The sequence below is a fragment of the Rhinopithecus roxellana genome, chromosome 4 (assembly GCF_007565055.1).
Source record: "Rhinopithecus roxellana isolate Shanxi Qingling chromosome 4, ASM756505v1, whole genome shotgun sequence".
Taxonomy (NCBI): domain Eukaryota; kingdom Metazoa; phylum Chordata; class Mammalia; order Primates; family Cercopithecidae; genus Rhinopithecus; species Rhinopithecus roxellana.
This window is the reverse complement of record NC_044552.1, coordinates 111808139-111832160: the sequence shown is the minus strand read 5'-3', so window position 1 is coordinate 111832160 and position 24022 is coordinate 111808139. Positions and strand designations below refer to the sequence as shown.

At 38.3% G+C, this 24022-nt stretch overlaps 1 protein-coding gene across 6 annotated transcripts in view; it reads left to right on the top strand.

Moving 5' to 3' along the window:
• The window catches only part of GRIK2 (glutamate ionotropic receptor kainate type subunit 2), a 744221-nt gene that overhangs the window by 308425 nt on the left and 411774 nt on the right, over nucleotides 1-24022 (top strand). For all 6 annotated transcript variants that reach the window (XM_030929512.1, XM_030929513.1, XM_030929514.1 and 3 more), the window contains exons 5-6: nucleotides 11168-11221; nucleotides 14831-15004. In XM_030929512.1, the coding sequence (XP_030785372.1) occupies nucleotides 11168-11221; nucleotides 14831-15004 (228 nt within the window). The remainder of the gene's footprint in view (nucleotides 1-11167; nucleotides 11222-14830; nucleotides 15005-24022) is intronic.

Here is a 24022-nt window from a genome sequence, read left to right as displayed (position 1 = left end):
GCCCCCCTCCTATTGTTGACCTTGAGCAATATAATTTCTGGATCTTACCGAAAAACTGGTTGCAAATTATCTGCCTAGACAACTGCATGTGTTAATTTGTCATGTAGCATTGTTAACACTATACCAGCTTAATGTTGGGATTTCTAATAATATTTTGATTTTAATTTAATCTGTAGTATTTCTTTTAAGAGAGATGATATCACAACCACTTTTATGTTGAGGCAATTGTTATATTATTTGTGCATAAAAAGATACTGATTTTATTCTCTCTAATGTGTTTGAAGTGTGCATACAATTCATTTAAAAGTAGTAGTAAGACATGATATAATTAAAAGCAGGTCCAGAGCAAGTTATTAAAAAAAATCCTACTGGAAATTATTAACTAATCTTTTAAGAGAGTATTCATGTTGTTCATTTTTTTTTTTTTTTTTTGAGTAAGGTTACAATATAGGTACTTAATCAAAAATAACTAATATTTCTACCTCCAACTTTTGTTTTTTTGTTTTTGTTTTTTTTCTTTTTTGATGGAGTCTGACTCTGTCACCCAGACTAGAGTGCAGTGATGAGATCTTGGCTCACTCCAATCTCCACCTTCTGGGTTCAAGCAATTCTCTGCCTCAACCTCCTGAGTAGCTGGAATTACAGGAAGCTGCCTCCACGCCCGGCTGATTTTTTGTAATTTTAGTAGAGATGGGCTTTCACCGTCTTGGCCAGACTGGTCTTGAACTCTTGACCTTGTGATCCACCTGCATTGGCCTCCCAAAGTGCTGGGCTTACAGGCATGAGCCACCGTGCCCGGCCTTCCAGTGTTTTCTACATCATATATCACAGCACATAACTGATCCTTGTTTTCAAAATCAAAAGCTGAGAGAAGGTCAATGAAAGCCAGAAACAGACTTCAATTACCCTTATAGATTTCTTCTCAAGGTGATGAAGAAAAAACCTGTAGCCACTGGAAATATATATGTCAGAACAAATCATCTCCTTCCCCACCATCTCCTCAACTCCTTCCCCTATACCAAAGCAGAATTTGATGCACTTGGCTGAGACGTCCATGTTTTCAAATTTTCAAGGAAGGAATAGGCAAAAATTTTAGAATGCATGGAGTCAAAAATTGTTCTACATCTATGGGAATATGAAATATACCACTTTAGAAAATGTCATAGATTCCAAACTCCACATTAGAGACCTGAAGTCCAAGTTTACTCACCTTCTCACTTTGTTGGACAGTTTATTCATTTTTTTCATGTCCCAGTTTCCTTACCTGTAAAATGAACATAATAGTAGGACTGACTTCTAGAGTTTTTATGAGGCTTAAATATGTAATGTGCTTAGAATAGTATCTGACACATTTTAAGCATTATATAAGTATTATTTTTAGTTGTATATCTGAATCATTATTTCTTTCATTTACTTTTATCTCTAGTTCTGTACCTATGGATTAAAAAAAAAAAAAATGCCAACATAATATTGAGCTGTCATTGAATGTTATTGGAGATAGGGAGCCATCTGAACATATGCATCAGGAGCAATGAATGCCTTCTACAAATATGATCTTGTAGATTTGTGTTTAATAAGAGAAATTCTGTCTTATTTTGCTTGAGATGAAAATTTAATCCAAACATTATTGGTTTATATAATTATTACTCATTCAAGAAATATTATTTGGTAATTTGATACCTATATTTCCTGTGCTCAATTCTTTGATGCCACCTTTCATTAACCAATGTTTCTCCCTTTTTAAACATATTTTATACATTCCACATTTTTCACAAATATTTGTTTGTTCTTAAAGAACTCATGTTGCAGAACTACAAATTCTATCCTACCTAACTGGTTAATGCCAACTTACGAGCATGATGCTTTTCTTATTTTTATTTTTAATTGTTGTGGGTACATAGTAGGTGTACATATTTATGAGGTATGTGGGATATTTTGATACAGACATACAATGTGTAATAATTACATCAGGGTAAATGGGACATCCATCATCTCAAGTATTTATCACTGTTTTTTGTTTGTTTGTTTGTTTTGAAATGTAGTGTTGCTCTGTCACTGCAGGCTGGACTTTGGGAGCTCACGTGACCCTCCCAACCTCAGCCTCTTGAGTAGCTGGGACTAAAGGTGTGTGCCACCATGCCTGGCTGTTTGTTTTCTCTCTCTCTCTCTCTCTTTTTTTTTTTTTTTTTTTGTAGAGATGGAGTCTTGTTATGTTACTGAGGCTGGTCTTTGGCTCAACCAATCCTCCTGCCTTGGTTTCCCGAAGTCCAGGGATTACAGGTGTCAGACACGGCACCCAGCCAGCATTTATCCTTTATGATACAAATGTAATGCCCAGACCCGTGATGACCCAAAAGCAACCACCAGAGTCCAGAGACAAAGCCAAGCGGCAGGGATCACTTTATTTCGAGTTCGAACTCGGTTCCCTCCAGCTAGGTATCAGATCCTAGGGAGAGACCCCGAGCTCAGTGTTCAGCTGTCTTTTATAGTCAGACACAAATGAGTTACAGCAAGTTACAGAGTCAATGGGGATTTTTACAGTTGTAGGTTTACAATTGGCTGACATTTAAAGTTAAACATTAGTCAGTTGTTCATTGGTTCCCGCCCTTTGACCAAACCACAAACGGCCGCTTGCCCTGCTAGGGACTTTCCAGATAACCTTGTTGTTTTTAGCATTAAGGGGAGTTTCCTGACTTTTCTGACCTCTGATATTCCTGACTTTTCTGACCTCTGATATTCAGTATTTTTCCACTCCTCATTCCCCCCTCTCTCTAGTATCTTGAGAGCCAATCTTGGGTCTTATATGTCTGACTCGGAAGTCTCGGTAAGTACAGGTTGGTACTGGGCTCTCAGGACCATAAGCTGGACAGTGTTGAGTCTTTCTTTTACAAAGTTTGTTAATCTGTTTATTATACATGGTCCTATAGTGAGTAAGAGAAGTATACTTATGAATGGTCCTATGAGGGGCACTAGAAGGGAGTACATGGAGGAATTCCACCAGCTGTTGGCCGCAGAGGTGAATTGTTGTTTCTGCAATTCTAGGCTGAGTTTATGTAGCTGTTGAACTCGCGTTTCTACGAGTCCAGATTCATTTCTGTAGAAACAACAATCTTCTCTGAGGAAAAGACAGGTCCCTCCTTTTTCAGCCGTTAACAGGTCTAATGCACGGCGGTTTTGTAAAGTAACTTGGGCAAGGGAAGTCAATTGTCTCTGCAATGAGGCAAGGGATTTGGCGGAAGCTTCCATAGCTATGGAGAATTGATGAGAGAGGTTTGCAGTGCTGATAAGGGAGTGACCTAAAGCTCCCCTGGCTAGTCCTGCAGCAACTAAGGACGTGGTGAGTGAGACTCCGGCTACTAGGGGGAGGAATATAGCTTGCTTTGGTCTAGGGAAAGGGGTGGAGTCCCACCTGGAAAATTCTGCAGGGGTGCGCAAGGTTAGTTGGGGGACTAGCGTGACAGGGAGACACAGTAGGGTTATAGTGGCCTGAGTGGAAAGGTTCTTATATAGGGTCCCATTGCACCAGAAGAAAGAACCGGGAGGGGCAAAGAGGGTTGAGTTGGGAGTGGAAGTTGTATTACAGAGGGTAGTGCCGGCATTTGAATAACAAAAGGAAACTTGTGTCTGTCCAGGGTTTAGGAACAAGGGGACGTCAGGGCTCAGGGGTGGTATGTGGCTATTGTTAGGGTTTAGGCTGAGAGAAGCGTTAGACGGGCCTGGAAGTGGAACTGCGGTTAACGGCGGTCGCCCTAGAGCCACGCAGAAGAAGCATGCAGAGAGATTGCCTAGGCCAGTGGCGTTTGCGATTTCTAACCCTTCTCTTAATAGGGATAACCAGGAAAAGGGGCGGGTAGGAGTTAAAGTCGACAGCTAGACATTTAATTCCCTTTCCTGGTTCTGTATAGCCGTGTGTAGGGTAGTCTGGATCTGAACAAGGGAATGCCAGAGAAAGAGACAGCTACTAGGCCAGATAGTTCCTGAAGTCAAGTACATAGCCCCTTTTGTTCTGTCTGAGTATAATTGGTCCAGTTCTCAGTCAGGAAGAAACGCCAAGCGAAAGGGGATGTTGCCGGGTTCGCCTGGGTCTCCCCACAAGGGATCCATAAGAGTAGAAGAGTTATAAAGGAGGTAGGTGTCATAGTTACAGTTTAGGTTGCTGACGGCATAGAACAAGTTTTAGAGGGTTTTCTTTGGTCCCGTCAACTGTCCAGGTTGCTGCCTCTCCCGTCGAGGATGTAACAAGGTCCGAGAACGGGTCTATAGGCTTGGCGTGGGTGTGATGAATCCAGGCGGTGATGCCTTCCACTTTGAGGGCCATAGGCATAGTCAGGATCACCTGGAATGGTCCTTTCCACCGGGGTTCTAGGGTTTCTTGTCGGTGGCACTTGACGAGGACCCAGTCTCCCGGTTTGTATTGATGTGGAATGGGTGGAGGCCCAGCTTCATATAGTTCTTTTAGCTTGGGCCAGACTTCCTCATGAACTCTCTGTAGGGCTTGTAAGGAGAACAAAAGTTCAAGACCATTATCTGTGTCAGCTTTGAGGAGATTGTCTTTAAGGTTAGGGATGATAGGGGGTGGTTTGCCATACATTATTTCATAAGGGGTAAGTCCTAGTTTATAAGGAGAGTTACATGCCCGGAACAGAGCGTAGGGGAGGAGGACTACCCAGTTAGCGCCAGTCTCCATGGTCAATTTAGTTAGGGTCTCTTTTAATGTTTTATTCATTCTTTCTACCTGACCTGAGCTTTGGGGTCGATAAGCACAATGTAGTTTCCAATTAGCCCCAAGTACGGAAGCCAGTCCCTGACTTACGCTTGCGGTGAAGGCCGGCCCATTATCCGACCCTATCATGACTGGAAAGCCATACCTGGGCAGGATTTCTTCTAGGATCTTTTTGGCCACAATCTGTGCAGTTTCTTTCTTTGTCGGAAAAGCTTCTGCCCATCCTGAGAATGTATCTATAAAAACTAGTAAATATTTGTATCCATATTTTCCTGGCTTTATTTCAGTAAAGTCAATTTCCCAATATATACCAGGTCTATCTCCCCTGTGTCTTTTTCCCGTGGTCTGGGTCCCATGACTGGTGTTATTGAGTTGACATACTACACAGTTTTTAACCGTGGCGTCTACTTTTTCAGGGGCATTTTTAAATTTTTAGTCCAGTGTGTTGAATCAAATCTAACATCCGCCGCGGGCCCAGATGAGTGCTTCAGTGGATTTGTGCTATTATTCGCTGCCCCAACCTGTCTGGGAGAATGGTATTGTTGTTAGAATCTTTCTACCACCGATTACTGACCTGTGTTCCGGGGAGTTTACTTATCCACTGGAGGTCTTCTTCTGAGTATTCTGGGTGAAAGGGCAACTCTCTGGGCCCGGGATCAGGCAGCTGGAGGGTCAGCAGCTGAGGAGTGGTTTTAGCCACGTCTTTTGCAGTCTGGTCAGCCAGGTTGTTTCCTCGAGTGACTGGGTTAGTGGCTTTTTGATGTTAGGACAGTGGACGATAGCCAGCTTTTTGGGTTCCCAAAGGGCAGCCAGAAGATTTAAGATTTCTTCTTTATTTTTAATGTCTTTTCCTTCAGCTGTGAGAAGCCCCCTCTCTCTGTATATAGCCCCATGTATGTGGGCGGTGGCAAATGCATACCGGCTGTCAGTATATACTGTCAGTTTACGGTCTTTGCCTAGTTTTAGGGTTTGTGCCAAGGCTATTAACTCAGCTTTTTGAGCCGATGTTCCTGGAGGTAAAGGCTCAGCCCAAATTATCTCAGTCTCTGAGGTTACCGCCGCCCCCGCATACCTCTGTCCTTGGTGAACGAAGCTGCTTCCATCAGTGAACCAGGTGAGATCTGCATCTGGCAGCGGTCGGTCCTGGAGGTCTTCTCTGACTCCATGCATCTGGGCTAGTATTTCAGCACAGTTGTGGAGTGGCTTACTTAAGTCTGGGTCTGGCAGCAACGATGCTGGGTCTAGGGTTGTTGGGGGCTTAAATGTTATTCTGAGGGGGTTTAGCAATAGCCCTTGATAATGGGTAAGCCGAGCATTGCTGAGTCATCGGTCAGGGGGTTGTCAGAGGATGCCTTCGACAGCATGAGGGGTGGTGACTTGTAATTCTTGGCCCATGGCCAGTTTGTTAGCGTCTTTGACCATCAGGGCTGTTACAGCAATCATCCGGAGGCAAGGAGGCCATCCTGCAGCTACCGGGTCCAGTCTCTTTGAGAGGTATGCAACCGGTCTGCGCCAGGGACCTCAATTTTGAGTTAATACTGCTTTTACTATGCCCCAGCTTTCGTCCACGTATAAGTGGAAAGGCTTAGAGACATCTGGAAGACCCAGCGCAGGGGCCGAGAGCAGAGGAGTTTTGATTTGCTGGAAAACTTGCTCAGCCTCTTCAGTCCAACTGAAGGGCTGCTGCTCTTTGGTAGCCTGATAGAGGGGTTTTGCCAGTTCAGCGAAGCCAGGTATCCAGAGTCTGCAGAACCCTGCAGATCCCAGGAACTCTCTTACCTGTCGTGTTGACTGCGGTCTGGGGATCTGTAGGACAGTCTCTTTTCAAGCATTTGTTAGCCAGTGCTGTCCCCCTCTAAGTAGATACCCCAAGTAGGTTACCTCTGGCCTGCAGATCTGGGCCTGCTCGATAACCCAGGTTTCCCAAGGTTTTCAGGAGGTCTTTGGTTCCTTGGATGCAGGCCTCTGGGGACGTTGCCGCTATTAAGAGATCATCAACATACTGCAAGAGAGTTATACTGGGGTGTTGGCATCGGTACTCACCCAAGTCTTCGTGGAGGGCTTCATCAAACAGAGTTGGGGAGTTTTTGAATCCCTGTGGCAGTCTGGTGCACGTCAGTTGGCCACTTATGCCTCTCTCAGAGTCTGTCCACTCAAAGGCAAAAATTTCCTGGCTTTTAGGGGCTAAAGGCAGGCTAAAAAAAGCATCTTTTAGGTCCAGAACAGTATACCATTGATTTTCAGGACTCAAGATACTCAGGAGGGTGTATGGATTTGGCACCGTCGGGTGTATGTCCATTATCCTTTTATTGACTTCTCTTAAGTCTTGTACCGGCCTGTATTCTTTACTGTTGGGTTTTTGTATTGGTAGCAGCGGAGTGTTCCATGGTGAGTGGCAGGGGCGTAGGACTCCATGATCTAGGAGTCGGCGGATGTGTGGTAGAATTCCCTCTTTGGCTTCCAGGGCCATTGGGTATTGGCGCACGCGAACAGGGTCCATCCCGGGCTTAAGCTCAACAAAAATGGCAGGACAGTGCTTTGCTAGCCCTAGCCCTCCTGTTTCTGCCCAAGCCTCTGGGAAGTTCTGGAACTTGGTTAGGAGGCGTTAACTCCTGGTGAAGCCGGTACTCATCCTCTAGAGTTACGGTAAGAACAGATAGTGGCCTGTTTTGGGAGTCAGTCACTTTGGGCCCTTCTGGTTGAAAATGGATTTGTGCCCCCGTTTTTGTCAACAGATCTCTCCCCAACAGGGGACAAGGGCTGTCAGGGATGACTAGGAAGCTATGGGACACTTTCCCGGTTCCCAAGTTTACTGCTCTCTGGGTTGTCCATGGATATTTCTTGGTTCCTGTGGCCCCTTGAACCCAGGAGGAGTTGGAAGATAACTTTCCATAGGGCTTGACTAAGACCAAATGCTGTGCCCTGGTATCGACCAGGTACTGGACCGGGGACCCCTCCACTTGTAAAGTTACCCTAGGTTCGGGGAGGGGATCCGAACCCCATCTCCCCTAGTCTGTATCTTGGGTAACTAGTATCGGCATAGATTTGGGCTGCCATTGTCCTTGGCCTGGCTGGCGCTGTTTCTTTTTGGGGCAGTCTTTTATCCAGTGACCAATTTCTTTACAGTATGCACATTGGTCTTTACTCAGATTGTGCCTTGGGGCACGCGTGGATTGGGTGCTTCCTGGCGGTGGTTGTTCTTTTTGGATGACCGCCACCAGGACTTTGGTCATTTTCTCAGTGGCCCTAATTTGTCTTTCCTCTGGAGCATCTCTGTTGTTATAAACTCTCTGTGCTATGCGAAGGAGGTCCTGGACCTGTTTTCCTTCCAAATCTTCTAATTTTTGTAGCTTTTTCTTGATATCTGGGGCCGCCTGGTTGACAAAGGACATAACGACTGCTGCCTGATTTTCAGGTGCCTCTGGATCTATAGGTGTATACTGTCTAAAGGCTTCCATTAGTCTTTCTAGATAAACAGCGGGGCTTTCTGTCTTTCCCTGTAAAACAGAATATACCTTAGCCAAATTAGTGGGCTTGCGAGCTGCAGCCCGGAGACCTGCCATTAGAGTCTGGCAATAAACGAGTAGCTTTCCCCTACCTTCTGCTGTATTGTAGTCCCATGTTGGCCTGGTCAAGGGAAATGCTGCATTAATGAGGCCGGGGTTTGCAGTTGGTTGTCCGTCATCTCCAGGAACCAACTTTCTAGCCTCTACCTGGATTCTCTCCGGTTCCTCCGTTGTGAACAGAATGCAGAGGAGCTGTTGGCAGTCATCCCACGTGGGCTGATGAGTGAACATGACACGATCTAGAAGGGCTGTTAGGTCCTTAGGGTTATCGGAGAACTGGGCATTCTGAGTCTTCCAGTTGTACAGGTCACTGGTAGAGAATGGCCAATACTGGAGTCTAGGGTTACCTGTGTCATCGGGGGGTCCTATTTCCCTTAAGGGGAGCGCTACAGTGGAATCAGGAACTCGCGGAGTTGCCTCACACTGGACACGCCCGCGTTCGCCCTGCCGGCCCTCCTGAGCCATGTTCACTTTCAGTTTCTCCTGGCACCGCAGCCGCTTCTCGACCCTCATGGCTTCCTGGGATTGCAGCCGGTTGGGCTTGGGCATGGTGTCCAGGAGGGGGAGGATAAGGCAGGGGTTCCAAGGATGCGAGGTCCTGGCTGTCAGGCAACACAGGGGGCAAGGGGGCAGTTGGAGTTTTTGGTCTTTTGGTGGTCCCAGTTGGTTGCGCGACTAGGGTTTTACAGGGTTCAGAGGTCAGCAGAAAGGGAGCTAGCCACCGGGGTGGATTTTTCCACCAGATCTTGCCAGACTAAAATGTAGGGGATCTGATCCGGGTGTCCCGAACGACCTGGCCGGAAAACCCTTGATTTTACCTGGAGGATAATGGGGAGGCAAAGAGTTCCCTCGGCTGGCCAGCCTACACTGAAGGTGGGCCACTCAGAGTGGCAGAGGGTTATTAATTTTCCCTTTTTAAGTTCTATACTGAGATCATGTCCCCTTGCTCTCACATCTTTAAAATTATTGACAAGGAGAGAAAGTGGTGTGGTCTGGGAGTTGCCCATTCCGAGGAAGTCCTGTTGATAGAAGATGGGTGGTAAGGGATATTAGTGCCTGGTACAGGACTGGCTCCGAAGCTCCTGTAAATCAAGGTAAATTAGTAGCAACAGATAACTTCCAACAACCAAGATATATTGATCGCTAGCGCGTCTCGGGCTTAGGACCCAACCAGAAGCAGATGGGCCACAGAATACAGAGCCCCAGATGAGTACCGGAGGATGTCTCCCACCAGCCTCCACTGACTGTCCTATAGCACGTCCACCAGGACTAGATCAGTCTTATATACAGACCCCGCGGGATTATTCAGAGGCAGACAGACAACATATAAACAGAGCCGGCTTACTCACTTTTGCGATGACCCGTTGGCCTGGGGTCTGGTGGGCTTAGGGGCAATCCCGGACGAGCCCCCAAGATGTAATGCCCAGACCCACGATGACCCAAAAGCAACCACCAGAGTCCAGAGACAAAGCCAAGCGTCAGGGATCGCTTTATTTTGAGTTCGAATTCAGTTCCCTCCAGCTAGGTATCGGATTCTAGGGAGAGACCCCGAGCTCGGTGTTCAGCCGTCTTTTATAGTCAGACACAAACAAGTTACAGCAAGTTACAGAGTCATTGAGGATTTTTACAGTTGTAGGTTTACAATTGGCTGACATTTAAAGTTAAACATTAGTCAGTTGTTCATTGGTTCCCGCCCTTTGACCAAACCACAAACGGCCGCTTGCCCTTCTAGGGACTTTCCAGATAACCTTGTTGTTTTTAGCATTAAGGGGAGTTTCCTGACTTTTCTGACCTCTGATATTCCTGACTTTTCTGACCTCTGATAATCAGTATTTTTCCACTCCTCAACAAACAATGCATTTATACTCTTTTAGCTATTTTAAAATATACAGTTATATTATTATTGACTATAGTCAATCTGTTGTGCTATCAAATACTAGATCTTATTCCTTCTTTTTTTTTTTTTTAGCCTATTAATTTCTATACCCAGAATGTAGCTGAGACAGCTACTTTGTAAATAAGTTTTTGTAGTTAGTGGCTTATGGAAGGCTATTAGATGTACCTGAGAATAATTGTTTCCTACTAAGAACTCTTCATTCAACTAAAAATGCATTGTTTTTTCATTATCCTTGCCAACTGCTGTTCATTGATAAGCAGTTATTTCAAAAGCATTCTCTTATTTTCAGAGAGAAAATGACATGGACACTTGTTATAACTGAAAGTTCTAACCCAAAAGTCCTTGTTTTTAAGATTGACAGTCTAAAATTGATGAGGTCTGTAGAAGAGTGAAATAAAACACAGTAATTTGTGACTAGTTTATTAATAACAACAAAAACATTTCTTTAATTATATGTACTTTTTAAATAAGAGTGGTAATTTACATTTCCTTCATTAATGCTATGGAAATGTCTCTAAAGAGCTAAAATAAATGGCTGTTGGCATTGTGTTTTGCAGCACTTTTTTCCTAATTCAGTAATATTGTTCATTAAAATAAAATAAGTTCCTCATTAGGGTATTTGTAGTGAAGACATTACGAATGTAACAAATTAAGATGTGCTAATTTCAGGTTTTGTGTCAATTTTAATGCCTTCTTTAATGTGTTAAGCCATAGCTTTACAATTGCAAACATTCAACTAATAGCTTTTCTATCTAGAGGATTGCTTCAGAAATTCCTTCAGTAACCACTAATCTTTGACTACTGGGAAAAGATTTAGTTTAACCTAATTGTATGTAATATGAATATTGTGGATTGATTCTTTATCACATCCTACTATATTTTGTTCTCACTTGAATTATTGACATATTGTCTTTCCTATAATATTTTTCAGTAATTTTTTTTTATTTTTTCAGTAATTTTTTTTTTTTTTTAATTTCTTAGGCATTAGCTATGGGAATGATGACAGAATACTATCATTACATCTTTACCACTCTGGTAAGTACTTTATTAAAACAAAATGTTCTGAATTTTATTATTATGACTTTTTCAGATGAAAAATAGGTTTTTTAGTAAGAAGTATTATGACTTAGTCCTTTGTAGTTACATTTTAATTTGATAAGACCCCACCAAAATTATTATCAGAGAGGATAGCTCTTAATAGAAGTTGATGATTTTAAAATAATATCATTTCAGATATCAATTCAAAATATTGCATGTCTTATTTTCATGTTGCTTTAGAGAACTTTCAGAACATAATGGATCTTGAAATTAGTTTCCTGAGAAATCAGTGCTTTAGAAAAGCACAAATTCAGCCAGGTGCAGTGGCTCACACCTATAATCCCAGCACTTTGGTAGGCCAAGGCAGGAGGTTCACCTGAGGTCAGGAGTTCGAGACCAGCCTGACCAATGTGGTGAAACCCCATCTCTACTAAAAATACAAAAATTAGCCAGGCTTGGTGATGGATGCCTGTAGTCACAGCTACTCAGGAGGCTAAGACAGGAGAATTGATTGACCTGGGAGGCAGAGGTTGCAGTGAGCCAAAGTTATACCACCGCACTCTAGCCTGGGCGACAGAGCTAGACTCCATCTTTAAAAAAAAAAAAAAAAAAAAAAAGACAGAAAAAAGAAAAGCGCAAATTCTTATGTTATCTCAGCTCTATTCACTTTTTGAAAATCAGATGTACTGAAGCTGTCCTTTCAGTAGATTAAAGTTTCTATTCTGCTTTTGCCTATGTTTAGTTAGACTTCCTTAAAAGTCAGTATGCTTTAATTTGCCATCAGCAAATTGAAAGTTACCTTTATATTTTGTTTTCACATACCCACCACACAATTTCCTCTTATTTTGTTTGAAAATCTGACTTTAGCCTATATCAAACTTACTGTTAGCTCCATTTCTTTATCAATACATTATCCTGACCTTTCTTTCTCTGTAAAACAGCTGTCTCTTTACTAATTCTTTCTTCCACATGTCCCAAATATGAGAGTATCTCCAAGTTTGAACTTCATCCAATCTTATTTTCTCTTCAATTATTTTCTTCAGAACGGTTTGTATTTAGAGCCTCAGTTATCATCTTTGTTTGAATGAGGTCTAAATGTTCTATGTAATATTCATGAATTACTGTATACTGTAAAACAATTTTAATTGTTGTGCCATTAGATAATTTCAAAATATTTAAACTTCAGTGTCCTCTGAATTGACCCCTCTTCTGATTATCTTAAAAATTTCCACTTTTATTGACTCCTGTGTCACTAACAATATTTTACTGATTTTTCCTTTGCACTGTCTCTAGCATCTATCTTCTCCATTCCCATAATAACCAGTCTAACCAATGTTTTCTCCATTAACTTGAAATTCTTCCAGTTAGTCTCCTTGCTTCTAGGAGTCTTGAAGCTGCCAGATCAGATTATTAAAATTTAATTGATTGCAACAGCTTCCTGTGATGACAACTCTTACTTCCAAAGGAGATTATTCATGCAGTAGGATGTATTTTACTTTTAAATAGCAAAGCTGGCTCTGGCATGTCTCTGTCTTACTTCCTAGCAGACAACTTTTTGCAGCTTGTAAGAAACTTAGTGTTGGGGGTGGAGAGGGAGTGAGAGCATTCCCTCATCAGCAAATGATATTTCAGTGCTGTTACAACTCAGCCTCAGCATAAGCATAAGATTTTGGGGAAATCAAAAGTACCTCTCAATAAGGAAAATAAATGAAACAACTAGTTTAGGATACATAGAACTCATAGGCCTACATTTGAAGGCCTTTTATACTGTGATCCTAATCAAACTTTCCCATTTCCTTTTGCTACTATTCTCCTTTAGGAATTCTCATTTATAGCTAAACTGATGTTCTGACGAACTGAGCTGAATAGGTTTTATGTCTTCTAATTTTTGTGTCTCCACTCATACTTTGAATTCTCTTTTTGCCAATCAATCAATAGCCCAGTCTTTCTTTAATGGCAACTGTAGGGTAGAAAAGATTTCTTTTCCTTACACATCCTGAGGTTCAGGGCTGAGATCTCTAAACAAAAGACAGGTTAACAAGAGAAACACATAAACATTTATTTAATATAAATTTTATGTGACACAAAAGCCATCAGAAATAAAGACTCAAAGAAATTGGAAAATCTAGCTTTTTTTTTTCTTTTTTTTTTTTTTTTTTTTTTTTTTGCTTTGGTTTAATAAAGAGTAGTCAGCTATGTAGGAAAATTACTGGACAAAGGGAGGCTATGATCTAATGGCAATAAATCCAGAAAACTTAGCAAGGCCAATTTATTCAGATTCTTCATGACCTACAGGTATAGAGTTGGATTCCTCTGGAATGAGAGTCTTATGACCTCCTTTCTGTGGAGGTAGATCAGAGAATTCTTTTATGGTTCACTTCAGGGGAGAAAGGTGGGATAAGATCACAGAGTGACCTTCCTGCTTCTGTGTCTTCTCAATTTCCTATAACCAAGTACCACATTTGGGGGTAGCATGTTCTGAGCCTCATCACAGCTAAGATCCCATCTTCTCTGTGAAGTTTTTCCTGACCATAAAAATTGAAAATGACCTGTGTTGCTTCTGATTTCTTTTACACTTATGATTTCTACTCTTTTACCACTTAGCATATATTGCCATGCTTTATTTATTCACCTCTTGAATATATCCTATCTCTTTGGCTAGATTGTAAACATTAAAAAATAAAAACCTAAAGATTTCTATGTTTTTCATAGCACAGACCACAGTTCAGGCCAATGCCAGCTGCTCTCCATTGAATTGTATTCCTGTTATCTAGCCTGTGTAGCTGTATGAGTCTGAGGCAAGCTGTTCACAGAACCAATGGCATTAATCTTGCCTTGATTCTCAATATTGTCCATAAGTTCTGAGGGTTAGCTATGCCAACTAGGAAGAGGGCAAAACTCCGCATGCTACATGTTGTCATGATGGCATCCATTCCCATGATAGCTTTGGCCTCATATCTCCTGGGAAAACTAAAGGGCAGAGCAAGAACATTCCCTATATACCGACTAGAAAGGGCAACAGACATAAAGTGTTTATTGGGAACTTATGGTGAAGTTCCTAGGTGTGAGACATGAAATGAAGGAACTGCACTGTTTCTGCAATCAAAAAGGCTAGCCTTCTTAACATTTTTTCCACACCTTTCCTATAGTTTTCATTAGTTAGAAGCCGTATTTTGTGACTTGCTTTCTAAAAACAGCAATCAAACAAAGAAGCACTGACAAAACAAAATTTTTAAAACAGAAATAACCAGGCGAGGAAGCAGGGCATAGAAAAAATTAAAGTAAAATATTAATACATAAAATAAGGGCAAACTATCCTAAACACAGAAAAGAAAGCTATTGCAAATCTTAGAGGTAAGTTATAGAAGAGCCCATTGTTTCACTGGTGGATTTAGAATAAAATATATACATAGATTTTTACATCCAGAGCATATATCTCTGCAATGCCAAAGCATCTGGACAGTCTATTTGAATCTTGGTGTAACGTCACTTGACACGATGGTGTTAAGTGACCTAAGGGAACCAAAAATAAGTGACTATTTCAATAATACATGCCTGTGAAGATACTCTGTCGATAATAACAACACAATAACATTTGTCTTTCAGGACCTCTTTGCTCTTGATGTTGAGCCCTACCGATACAGCGGTGTTAATATGACAGGGTTCAGAATATTAAATACAGAAAATACCCAAGTTTCCTCCATCATTGAAAAGTGGTCAATGGAACGATTGCAGGCACCTCCGAAACCCGATTCAGGTTTGCTGGATGGATTTATGACGGTATGAATACCCACTTAAAGATCAGTTTGTGTGTTTCTAAATAGTATTGCATACATATTAACTTCTGGGTCCAAACTTCAGTTTAATTGTTTGACATTAAAAGCACAATGTCAGAGCTACAGTGCAAATAATTTTATTAACAATTTTAAAAATCAATTTTGTATGAAAATCTTATGCTTCCATCCAAGTGTCTCAAAAGACGTTACAACTATCACCAGGGTACTACAACATAGGAATTTCTATAAAGTTAATTAGTTCCCTATATGGAAGAAATGAGAGACTGAAAAGAAGACATTAATCTGATAGTTATCCTTCTGATCTTACCTACCAATATATGAATACTCTTCAACATGATGATTTCTGATATCTGGTGTTATATAAATGACTTATGTCACACAAAACACACAAAATTCTCCCATGAGCTTACTCACTCTTTAAGGCTGAAGACTAATCAATAATCACATTTGTCATTTTCAAGTCCCAGTTTAAACCTCTAGAAGATGCACTATTGCATAAACTATAAAAGAAGGGTATATTCTTATATAACTTCATTGTGTGTGCTAAACAACTTTAGCTGTTTATGCTATTGTTTATACCAGTGCTTACAATAAAAATCTAATGGCAAGGCATACATAATTTTAAGTTTTCTTATACCGTGTCCTCCAAAAGACAGGTAAAAATCAATGTTATTAGTTTGTTTAAGCCACTATGTAAAACTATTATTTTTAAATAAGTAATCAATATAAAAATTATGACTGAGACATTTGATATTCTTTTTTATACTAAGTCCTTGAAAGATGGTATGTATTTGACATCATGCATATTAATTCAGAGTAGTCACATTTCAGTCATATTTGCTCTGTAGTAGCCAAATGTGGCTAGTGGCTACTTTATCAGACCAGGTAGGTATGTATCATGTTATTTTAAAAAATTATAAATACCTGATGTTTTCTTATTAAATCATTTTTCTACAGACCAAAGTATCACAATAATTAAGGAAATAGCTTAGCAGTGGGGTGATATTTACATTTCATAGGTAATTACCATCTGCTTTTAATGAATATTAGTCTAAATGGAGAATTTATAAACAAAAACGTCCTCTATCCTTACATGTAGAAAAGCTTTTTCTATTATGATTATAATTTTTCCATTAATTACTTCAATGGGCTTCAAAGCATGTTTTTGATATTATAGGGATAAAAGGAAAATTTGATTTTTTTATCCTTAGAAGGTTTTGTAATACAAATTGAGAGCTTTCATAGAGACTGTGAAGAAGAAATGGTTAGCCTAAAGGTATCAACTTTCTGATGGAATAAAAATACATCTGTTTTCTGTTTGTGAGAAAAATCACCTACTAGAATTTGAAAATATATCCATAAATTTTTTTAAAAGAAACAATATAGGGAAATTTTGCTTTATTGCATATAGAGATAGTTGACCAGTTCTAGTAGTTTAGTTTTAACTTATAATATATTTGAGAATTTTTATTGAGAGGAAAATACCTAAATAACTTAAAAATGAAAATATTTTCCTTCAAAGTGGAGCCAGATTTAAAATAAAAAACAAACTAGAAAAAGTTATAAATGTTATATTTTATTACCAATTTAAAAATGGTGAATCAAACTTTTGAAACTTAAGACAATGTGATTTTTTAATATTATAATGTATACTATCCTTTAAATTGTTGTTATGATCATGTGAAAATTTTTATATGCTTTTTCTATAATAGCTTTCTTTACATTTCTTTGATTTCAGGATGAATATCTTATTTATTTTCAATACCATTATTAAATGGTTTTAGGAAAAGTACATCAGTAGGTATTAGGACAATTTTACACTTTTATATATTGACTTCCACAGATAAGTGAGTTCAAGGACTAGTGTGCCCCTTTATGTATCAGAATCATAAAAAATATTTAATTTTACTTTGGTACTGTCTGTATAGCTATGTGAGTCCCTCTGTGACTTTACACGTCATCTCCTGAAATGAAGAGATCCTGAAATGAACCCCTAATTTGTGGTGACTTATGTAAACTATTGAAAGACAGATAAGTACAAGGAATGATGTATTAATTTCCAAGGTAGAAGATCTTGGAGAGAATTAACCTCTATGATATGGAAAGAGAGACAGGATATTAGGAGAATTACAGATTTGGGTTCTCTCTTTCTAGACATGAGTCTATTCTTATTCTGTTTTTCCCTGTTGAACTGGCAGATGATTCCTTGGAAGGGGAGAAATGTTAAAATAAAAATGGACTGATGAAAAAATGTGTCTATTAAAAATCCTGGGCATTGTATATAAACCATGGTTTCTGAGTTATTTAGAAGAATTTTCCATGCAATACTCTTCCCTTTGGTGTAGTTCTTAAATATAAAGTAGATAGAAAGTTTGTCATTAAAATAAAGTTTCTTTCAAAATAGATGCAAACTGATTTTGTTTTCACAATTTCCCTTTTGAAAAATTGATATATTAAAATTTTTTTTCATCATATAACATTATACCAAGATAAAAAATATATATACATAAAATATTTTCATTATATAACATTAATTCTTAATTGTAAAATAGCACATGATTATTAAAATAAAACCAATTGAGTTCTGTATTAAAATGTGGGCGTATTTATGTCTTACATAAGTATTCTTTTTCTTTTCCATTTAAAATTGTAAGCATTTTCACAAGTCATTAAATGTTTAGGAAAAGCAATTAATAGGCTGTTTCCACCATGAATATAGTCAGTAAATTAAGAGGATTCTAGTTAGAAAAAAAAGAAAAAAGAATTATAGCCTGGCATTGTGGCATTGGCAACATTCCCTTCAATCAATTCATGAGATCTCAGTGTTTATGTATCTCTTGTTCTTTTTTTCCCTATGGTTCCATAAAGAAATGAGATTATCAGCAAAGTCTCTAGTACTTGGAACAAGACCTGTTATTATCAGTATCATAATCATTTGCCATTGTGTAAGATCATAGTGCTCAGACTTTGACATCCTTTCTTCATGTTTGAGCTATAAAAGGAAACAGTAAATTGGATTCATAAGAGTTTTTCTAGTTGAGTTAGGATTTTAATTGGCCTTTGAGATAGCTGTTTATCAGTTAAATTACTACTGAATACAAAACCACTTCTCTTGCCATTGTAGTTTCTTTCTCTACAGTCTGGGGTCATCATATTAAAGATATTAATGTTAGTAACTCAGTAGAATTTTTAGTTTCACTTGGTACAAACCCAACCAAGAAACCAACTCACATGGTACTTCCAAGCCTGATCTAGTTAAGGAGGAAGAAATAAAGCTCAACACTCTTCCTTTACACATGAGGGTTTCTTTGAACACATGATATCCCACTTTTCTCCATTCCCACACAATACCATCCAGTTAGTGCTCTGAACTTCCCAGACATAAACCCCTTATTATAAAGCTCTTTCCATACTATGCATTCTGTATTGTGTTCCCATCTTTTCATGCTCCTGGAGGTGTGCAGATACCTTTCAATGAGCGTTACTACTGTTCTTTACTACAAAATCAGATAACATCTTCCCCAGTCCTCTGACCTGACATTGTCTGCCTTTATATAGCACATTTACTATAGGATGAAAATTCACTTTTGAACCAGTGTCAATCAGAGCCTGATGATAGTGATACTTATTATTGATTTATTGAGTTTACAGCAATTTCAGGTCAAGACAATCAAATCAGATACAAACACCTAGGGGTACATTTTAAACAGTCTAACTATATCCCAGAAATACTTCCCAGTGGTTCCAATATACATATGCATGTTAATACCAATGTACCTGTAATCCATTCAGTAGCTTAATAATTATTAATACTTTTTTCTTGTGCTGATAGATAATACCACATATTTCCCTGATAGTATAAATGTATTACACAAATCAATAATAACCATATTTGTTGACTATATCATTTGGATTTCTATAGGGATATTACTGTTTTAGAAGTTTAACCGTGGACACCAACTGCTATCTCCATTTCCTTTCACCTCAAAAATCATTAAGCACTGTCAATTTTACCGTATCAATATTTTTCTTAACTACATTCATCTTTTCAACCCAGAGCTTTATCTTAGTTATGATCTTTCCCCTGACTTTCGTGATAGCCCCCTCACTGAAGTCCTCCTCTTAACATCTCTCTCCTACATTCACCTTCTTTCTAACACGATTTTTCTCAGAACTTTGCTCATGGCTTCTCATCATTTACTAGGTGTAATTTGAGCTCATTTACCAGCCTAAAAAGCCTTCTGTGATCTTACTGTTTCCAACTTGTCCAGCCTCATATTTGCTTACTCCCTGTTCCACCAAGCCACCCTCTCATCTCACCTTTGGTGTGTCGTTACTCATCATGTATCACCTGTTCCAGCAGAGGATACTTCCATTGTTTAAACCACCTTCCTTTTTTTGAATAATTGGCATATTCCTACTCATACTCTAATTTTCAGGTCTTCTTTTTGTATTGAGTCCTCCAGATACTTTATATGTGTGGTCCTTTATTTATGCACTTTACATATAACTCCATGCTGAAAGTTAACTCTAATGCTTTAGTTTGTTTTTACATCACTTTTTCAATAGACTGTTAGCTCTTCTGAAGCAAAAACTAGATATTGTAATCTTTGAAGTCCCTATACCTAGTTTAATGTCTGGTATAAAACAGGAGTTCATAATGAGGGAGTGACTGCCTGATTGAATAAATGCATTTGTTAATTGATTTTAATCATGTTACATCTATGTTCTAATCACTATTTCCTTTCATTTCCCCAAATATATGTTGGAGAGCATTTTATTTACCCTCTTGTACTTTATTATCAAGATATGTAATCATTTAGAAGATGCAATTAGGCTAGTCTCAATGGCAAAAGCTTAGAAAAAAAATTTTTTTTTTTTTTTTTTTTTTTTTTTTTTTTTTTTTTTTTTTTTTTTTTTTTGAGACAGAGTCTCACTCTGCCATCCAGGTTGGAGTGCAGTGACACTATCTCTGCTCACTGCAACCTCTGCCTCCCCTGATTGCAGTGATTCTTGTGCCTCAGCCTCCGAGTAGCAGGGATTACAGGTGCACACCACCACACCTGGCTAATTTTTGTATTTTTGGTTAAGATGGGTTTTCACCATGTTGGCCAGGCTGGTCTCCAACTCCTGACCTCAAGTGATCTGCCCACCTTGGCTTCCCAAAGTGCTGGGAATACAGGTATGAGCCACTGCACTTGGCCATTAGAAATACTTTTGATTAAATAGTGAAAGTATAGTAAGTTAGAAGAATAGTTTCCATTATTTTTACAAAGGAAGAGATAGTGTATGAGAGGTGAGTCTTTACATATTTTAATTCTAAAGCCCTCCTAACAGTTATTTCTTTCTAACAACAGACCACAGACTCCAGACTTTACAATTTCCTTTTTTATTTGCATATCTTAAAATAAAAAAATGAGCATCTTGTATACACATCTTACAGCAGAAATTTAGCTCATCCACTAAGGTAACACAAGTGATCATTTGTTACTGTATAAAAATTTACTTTTATAGCTGGGTGTGGTGCGGCAGGCCTGTAGTCAACTATTTGCGAGGCTGAGGTGGGAGGATCACTTGAACCTGGGAAGTCAAGGCTGCAGTGAACAGTGTTCACCCAGCTAAACTCCAGCGTAAGACCCTGTCTCAAAAAGAAAACAAAACAAACCAAAAAAAATAAAAATAAAAATAAAAGGAAATAGAACCATAGAGAAATAACGTATGAACAGAACAGACAGGTTTTTTCATTTACTGCTAGAACTACAAGCCCACCTTTGCTGCTATTTGTTTGTCTTAATTAATTGTAGCTGTTTTTCTTTAATTCATTTGAAACGGATATAAACATAAGGTTTTGGCAAGTACTGGATCAAACCAACTCAACATTTTTTAAATTGGTGAAGCATTTTGAAAAAGTTGGCTTCATCTTATATTGCACTAAATCACCAAAATAAAAGAATAAAGAGTAGCAACATAATGAATTAATGAATTAACTACATTTTAAAAAATCAATTTTAATACTGTGTGTATTGTATGCAGCACACAGGATTTGATACCAGGCACTCAGGATTTGGTAATGAAGACGATAACTCTATTTCATCAAAGAACTAAGGGAATTGATAAAATCGGAATATAACAACTGTTTTTCTGATCACTTCACAATCTTTGTTAGTACAAAAGTTATGTTCAAAATGTGATGTTGATTGCTTCTTAATTTTGTATTTTTGGATCTTCTCTCCTGTCTTCCTGAAAATTCTTGTTAAAATGTATTGTTTTCTGTGATCATTTATGATAGAAAGAGACACACATATATTTACCAGGAATTGTACATAACTTCTTAGTATTTTGTCAAAAAAATGTGTAACATTTCAGAAAATTTATTAACATAAATATTATAACTACTAGCCTTATTCTTGTTGTTACCACAGAAGGAATATTTTGGGTCCATAATATAATAAAATATGGCAGAAATATTTGTATACTTCAGAGTACGTAATGAAGTCATAAGTACAACATTTGTTACATTTATATGTGCTTGATTTAATGGTAAAAGGACGTGGAGCATGGAGTATGAATAACAGAATGGCACTATATTTCTTTATTTTATGTGCCTATTAATCTTTTAAGATGCACTAAAGCTACAAATTAAATCTAAATACAAATAATTGAGATGACCTAAAAGCCTCCATTGTTTTATTAACATAGAATATTTCATCTAATTGCCTTTTCTCATCGACAGATTAAATAAGCAACATTTAAGCACCTAAAGTTGATAGAGATGGAATTTCTATTTTAAGTAATTGTTTTTTACATGGAAAATGGCAGTTTTAAAAACTTTAAAGCAGTAAAGCTTTATCTTAATGGTCATGTTATTTTTATCAGTCAATTTTCGAACTTTTCATTTGGGAAAAGTAAGGGTAAATCAAGAGAGATTTTTTTCCCCTTCACCCTGAAGAGCAAAATTTATCTTCATGGCATTGATATAATATTATGCAATACCAACTTGTAATGGATAAATACATTTCTACACACAATTTTCTTCGGTCTCTTATTTTATATTTAAAAGTGTAGGGGAGAAAAAAAAAAAACAAAAAAAACCTTTTCCTCCACCTGTCTTAGGTTTGTTCATTGTCTGGGACCTCTGACAGAAGACCAACATGAAAAAATAACTGAAGTTTATAGTTGTATACAGCACCCACTCACACTGAAGAACTCATGGGAATAGCTCAAGGGGTGGTTAGAACGTGGGCTTATGTCGCCTCTTAACAAAGAAGGATATGTTTTTAGAAAAGTAACAAGACAAAGGAAAAGTGATTTAGGCTTTTAGGGGTGGCAAACTGTGAGCAGATAGATATGTACATATAACATTATATAAAAATATAAAATTATATAAATCTAATATGTCACTTGTGGGATCACATACATATATATGTGACTATATCATATATACGTATATGATCATGTACATATATCATGTGATATTATATCATATCATATGTATATGTATATGATCCTACAAGTGGCATATTTTGATCCTACAAGTGGCATATTTTGGGGTGACATGTCCTGAACTCTTTCAATAGCTATATAGTTTTATGTGGATGTGACGAATTACCAATGGTATGAGGAAGTCTAACTAGACAGAAATTTGTGGGGTTCAAGAAGGAGGGCCCCTCAAGGGACAGTCAGTGTCAAAGACACTCAGAAGAGGTGATGCCCAATGCCCTGACAAGAGTATGAAGTCCAACTTTGCAGAGTCTAAGAACTGACAGCATTCCAAGATCTAAGACTCCACATCTGTATCTGGACTATGGCATCATGGTAGAATTAATACAAGCAATGAATGTGACCTTGAAAAACAAAAATGCCAAGCCAGTTATTGAGGTAAACAAGGCATTGAACTTGAGAAAGCAAGTACAGGGCACAAAGTAAAGGAAATACAACATGGTCAAGAAAATAGGGAATGGTTTATTTCACTGGGGTAGGCACTCAGGTTCTAACCTGAGAATGAAATTAACAGCAAGTTTGACATAATGTTCGATGTTGTAAGTTAAAGGAGTGGATTGGGAAATAGTGGGATATAAATCTGGGATAACTTTTTTCATGCTAATTAATTAATAGATAATTATAAATATTCTACATTTAACATGGAAAATCAAAATAAAAAGCATCAAATACTGGTTGAAATTATTAAAGAAGAGAGAGTAAGAGATGGAATTGAGGCCTACAAATAAGAAATCTTATTATTCAAATATTCATAATATACTACAGCAAAGTTCTGCCTAAGGAAGTTTATTACTATAACTATAGTATACTCTCATCATAGAAGGAAGGGTGGATCTATTTTTAAAATGTATAAAATATGTTTTCTGGCTACTACCTTGCATTCAGGGTAAAATACAACAAACTAAGCTACATGTTGTATTTGGGATGAACTGAGATGGAGTAGACTGGTAGTAATTATCAATGCTACAGATTTTCCCATATTAATTCAATTTTATGAATAATTTTTGGAATTTGTTTATGGCTCCTCCCCCAAACAACTTAAAATAAATGCCATATAAAAAATACTTTGGCCTCAACTCAGTCTTTAAAATTTGCATCTAGTTGAATACTTATATTTATATATGGTTTTATATAAATATAAACAATATAAAATAAGAGGGAGATAAACATGTAAAAATATATAACCCTTATTTATATCTAAATTCATATTATCTTAGGTAATATCTTAGTATGTTTGTGCTGCTATGACAGAATACCTGAGACTAGATAATTAATCAGAAACAGAAATTTAACTCACAGTTCTGGTTGCCAAGAAGCCCAGATCAAGGTATTGGCAGGATTGGTGTCTGGTGAAAGCAACTGTCTGCTTCTAAGACGGCACCCTGTTATATTCTCAGGAGGGGAGGAACACTGCGTCCTCACATGGTGGGAGAAACCAAAGGGCAAGAGAGTGGTCCCTTCAGCCTGGAGCTCTTTTATAAGATTGCTCATCTCTTTCATG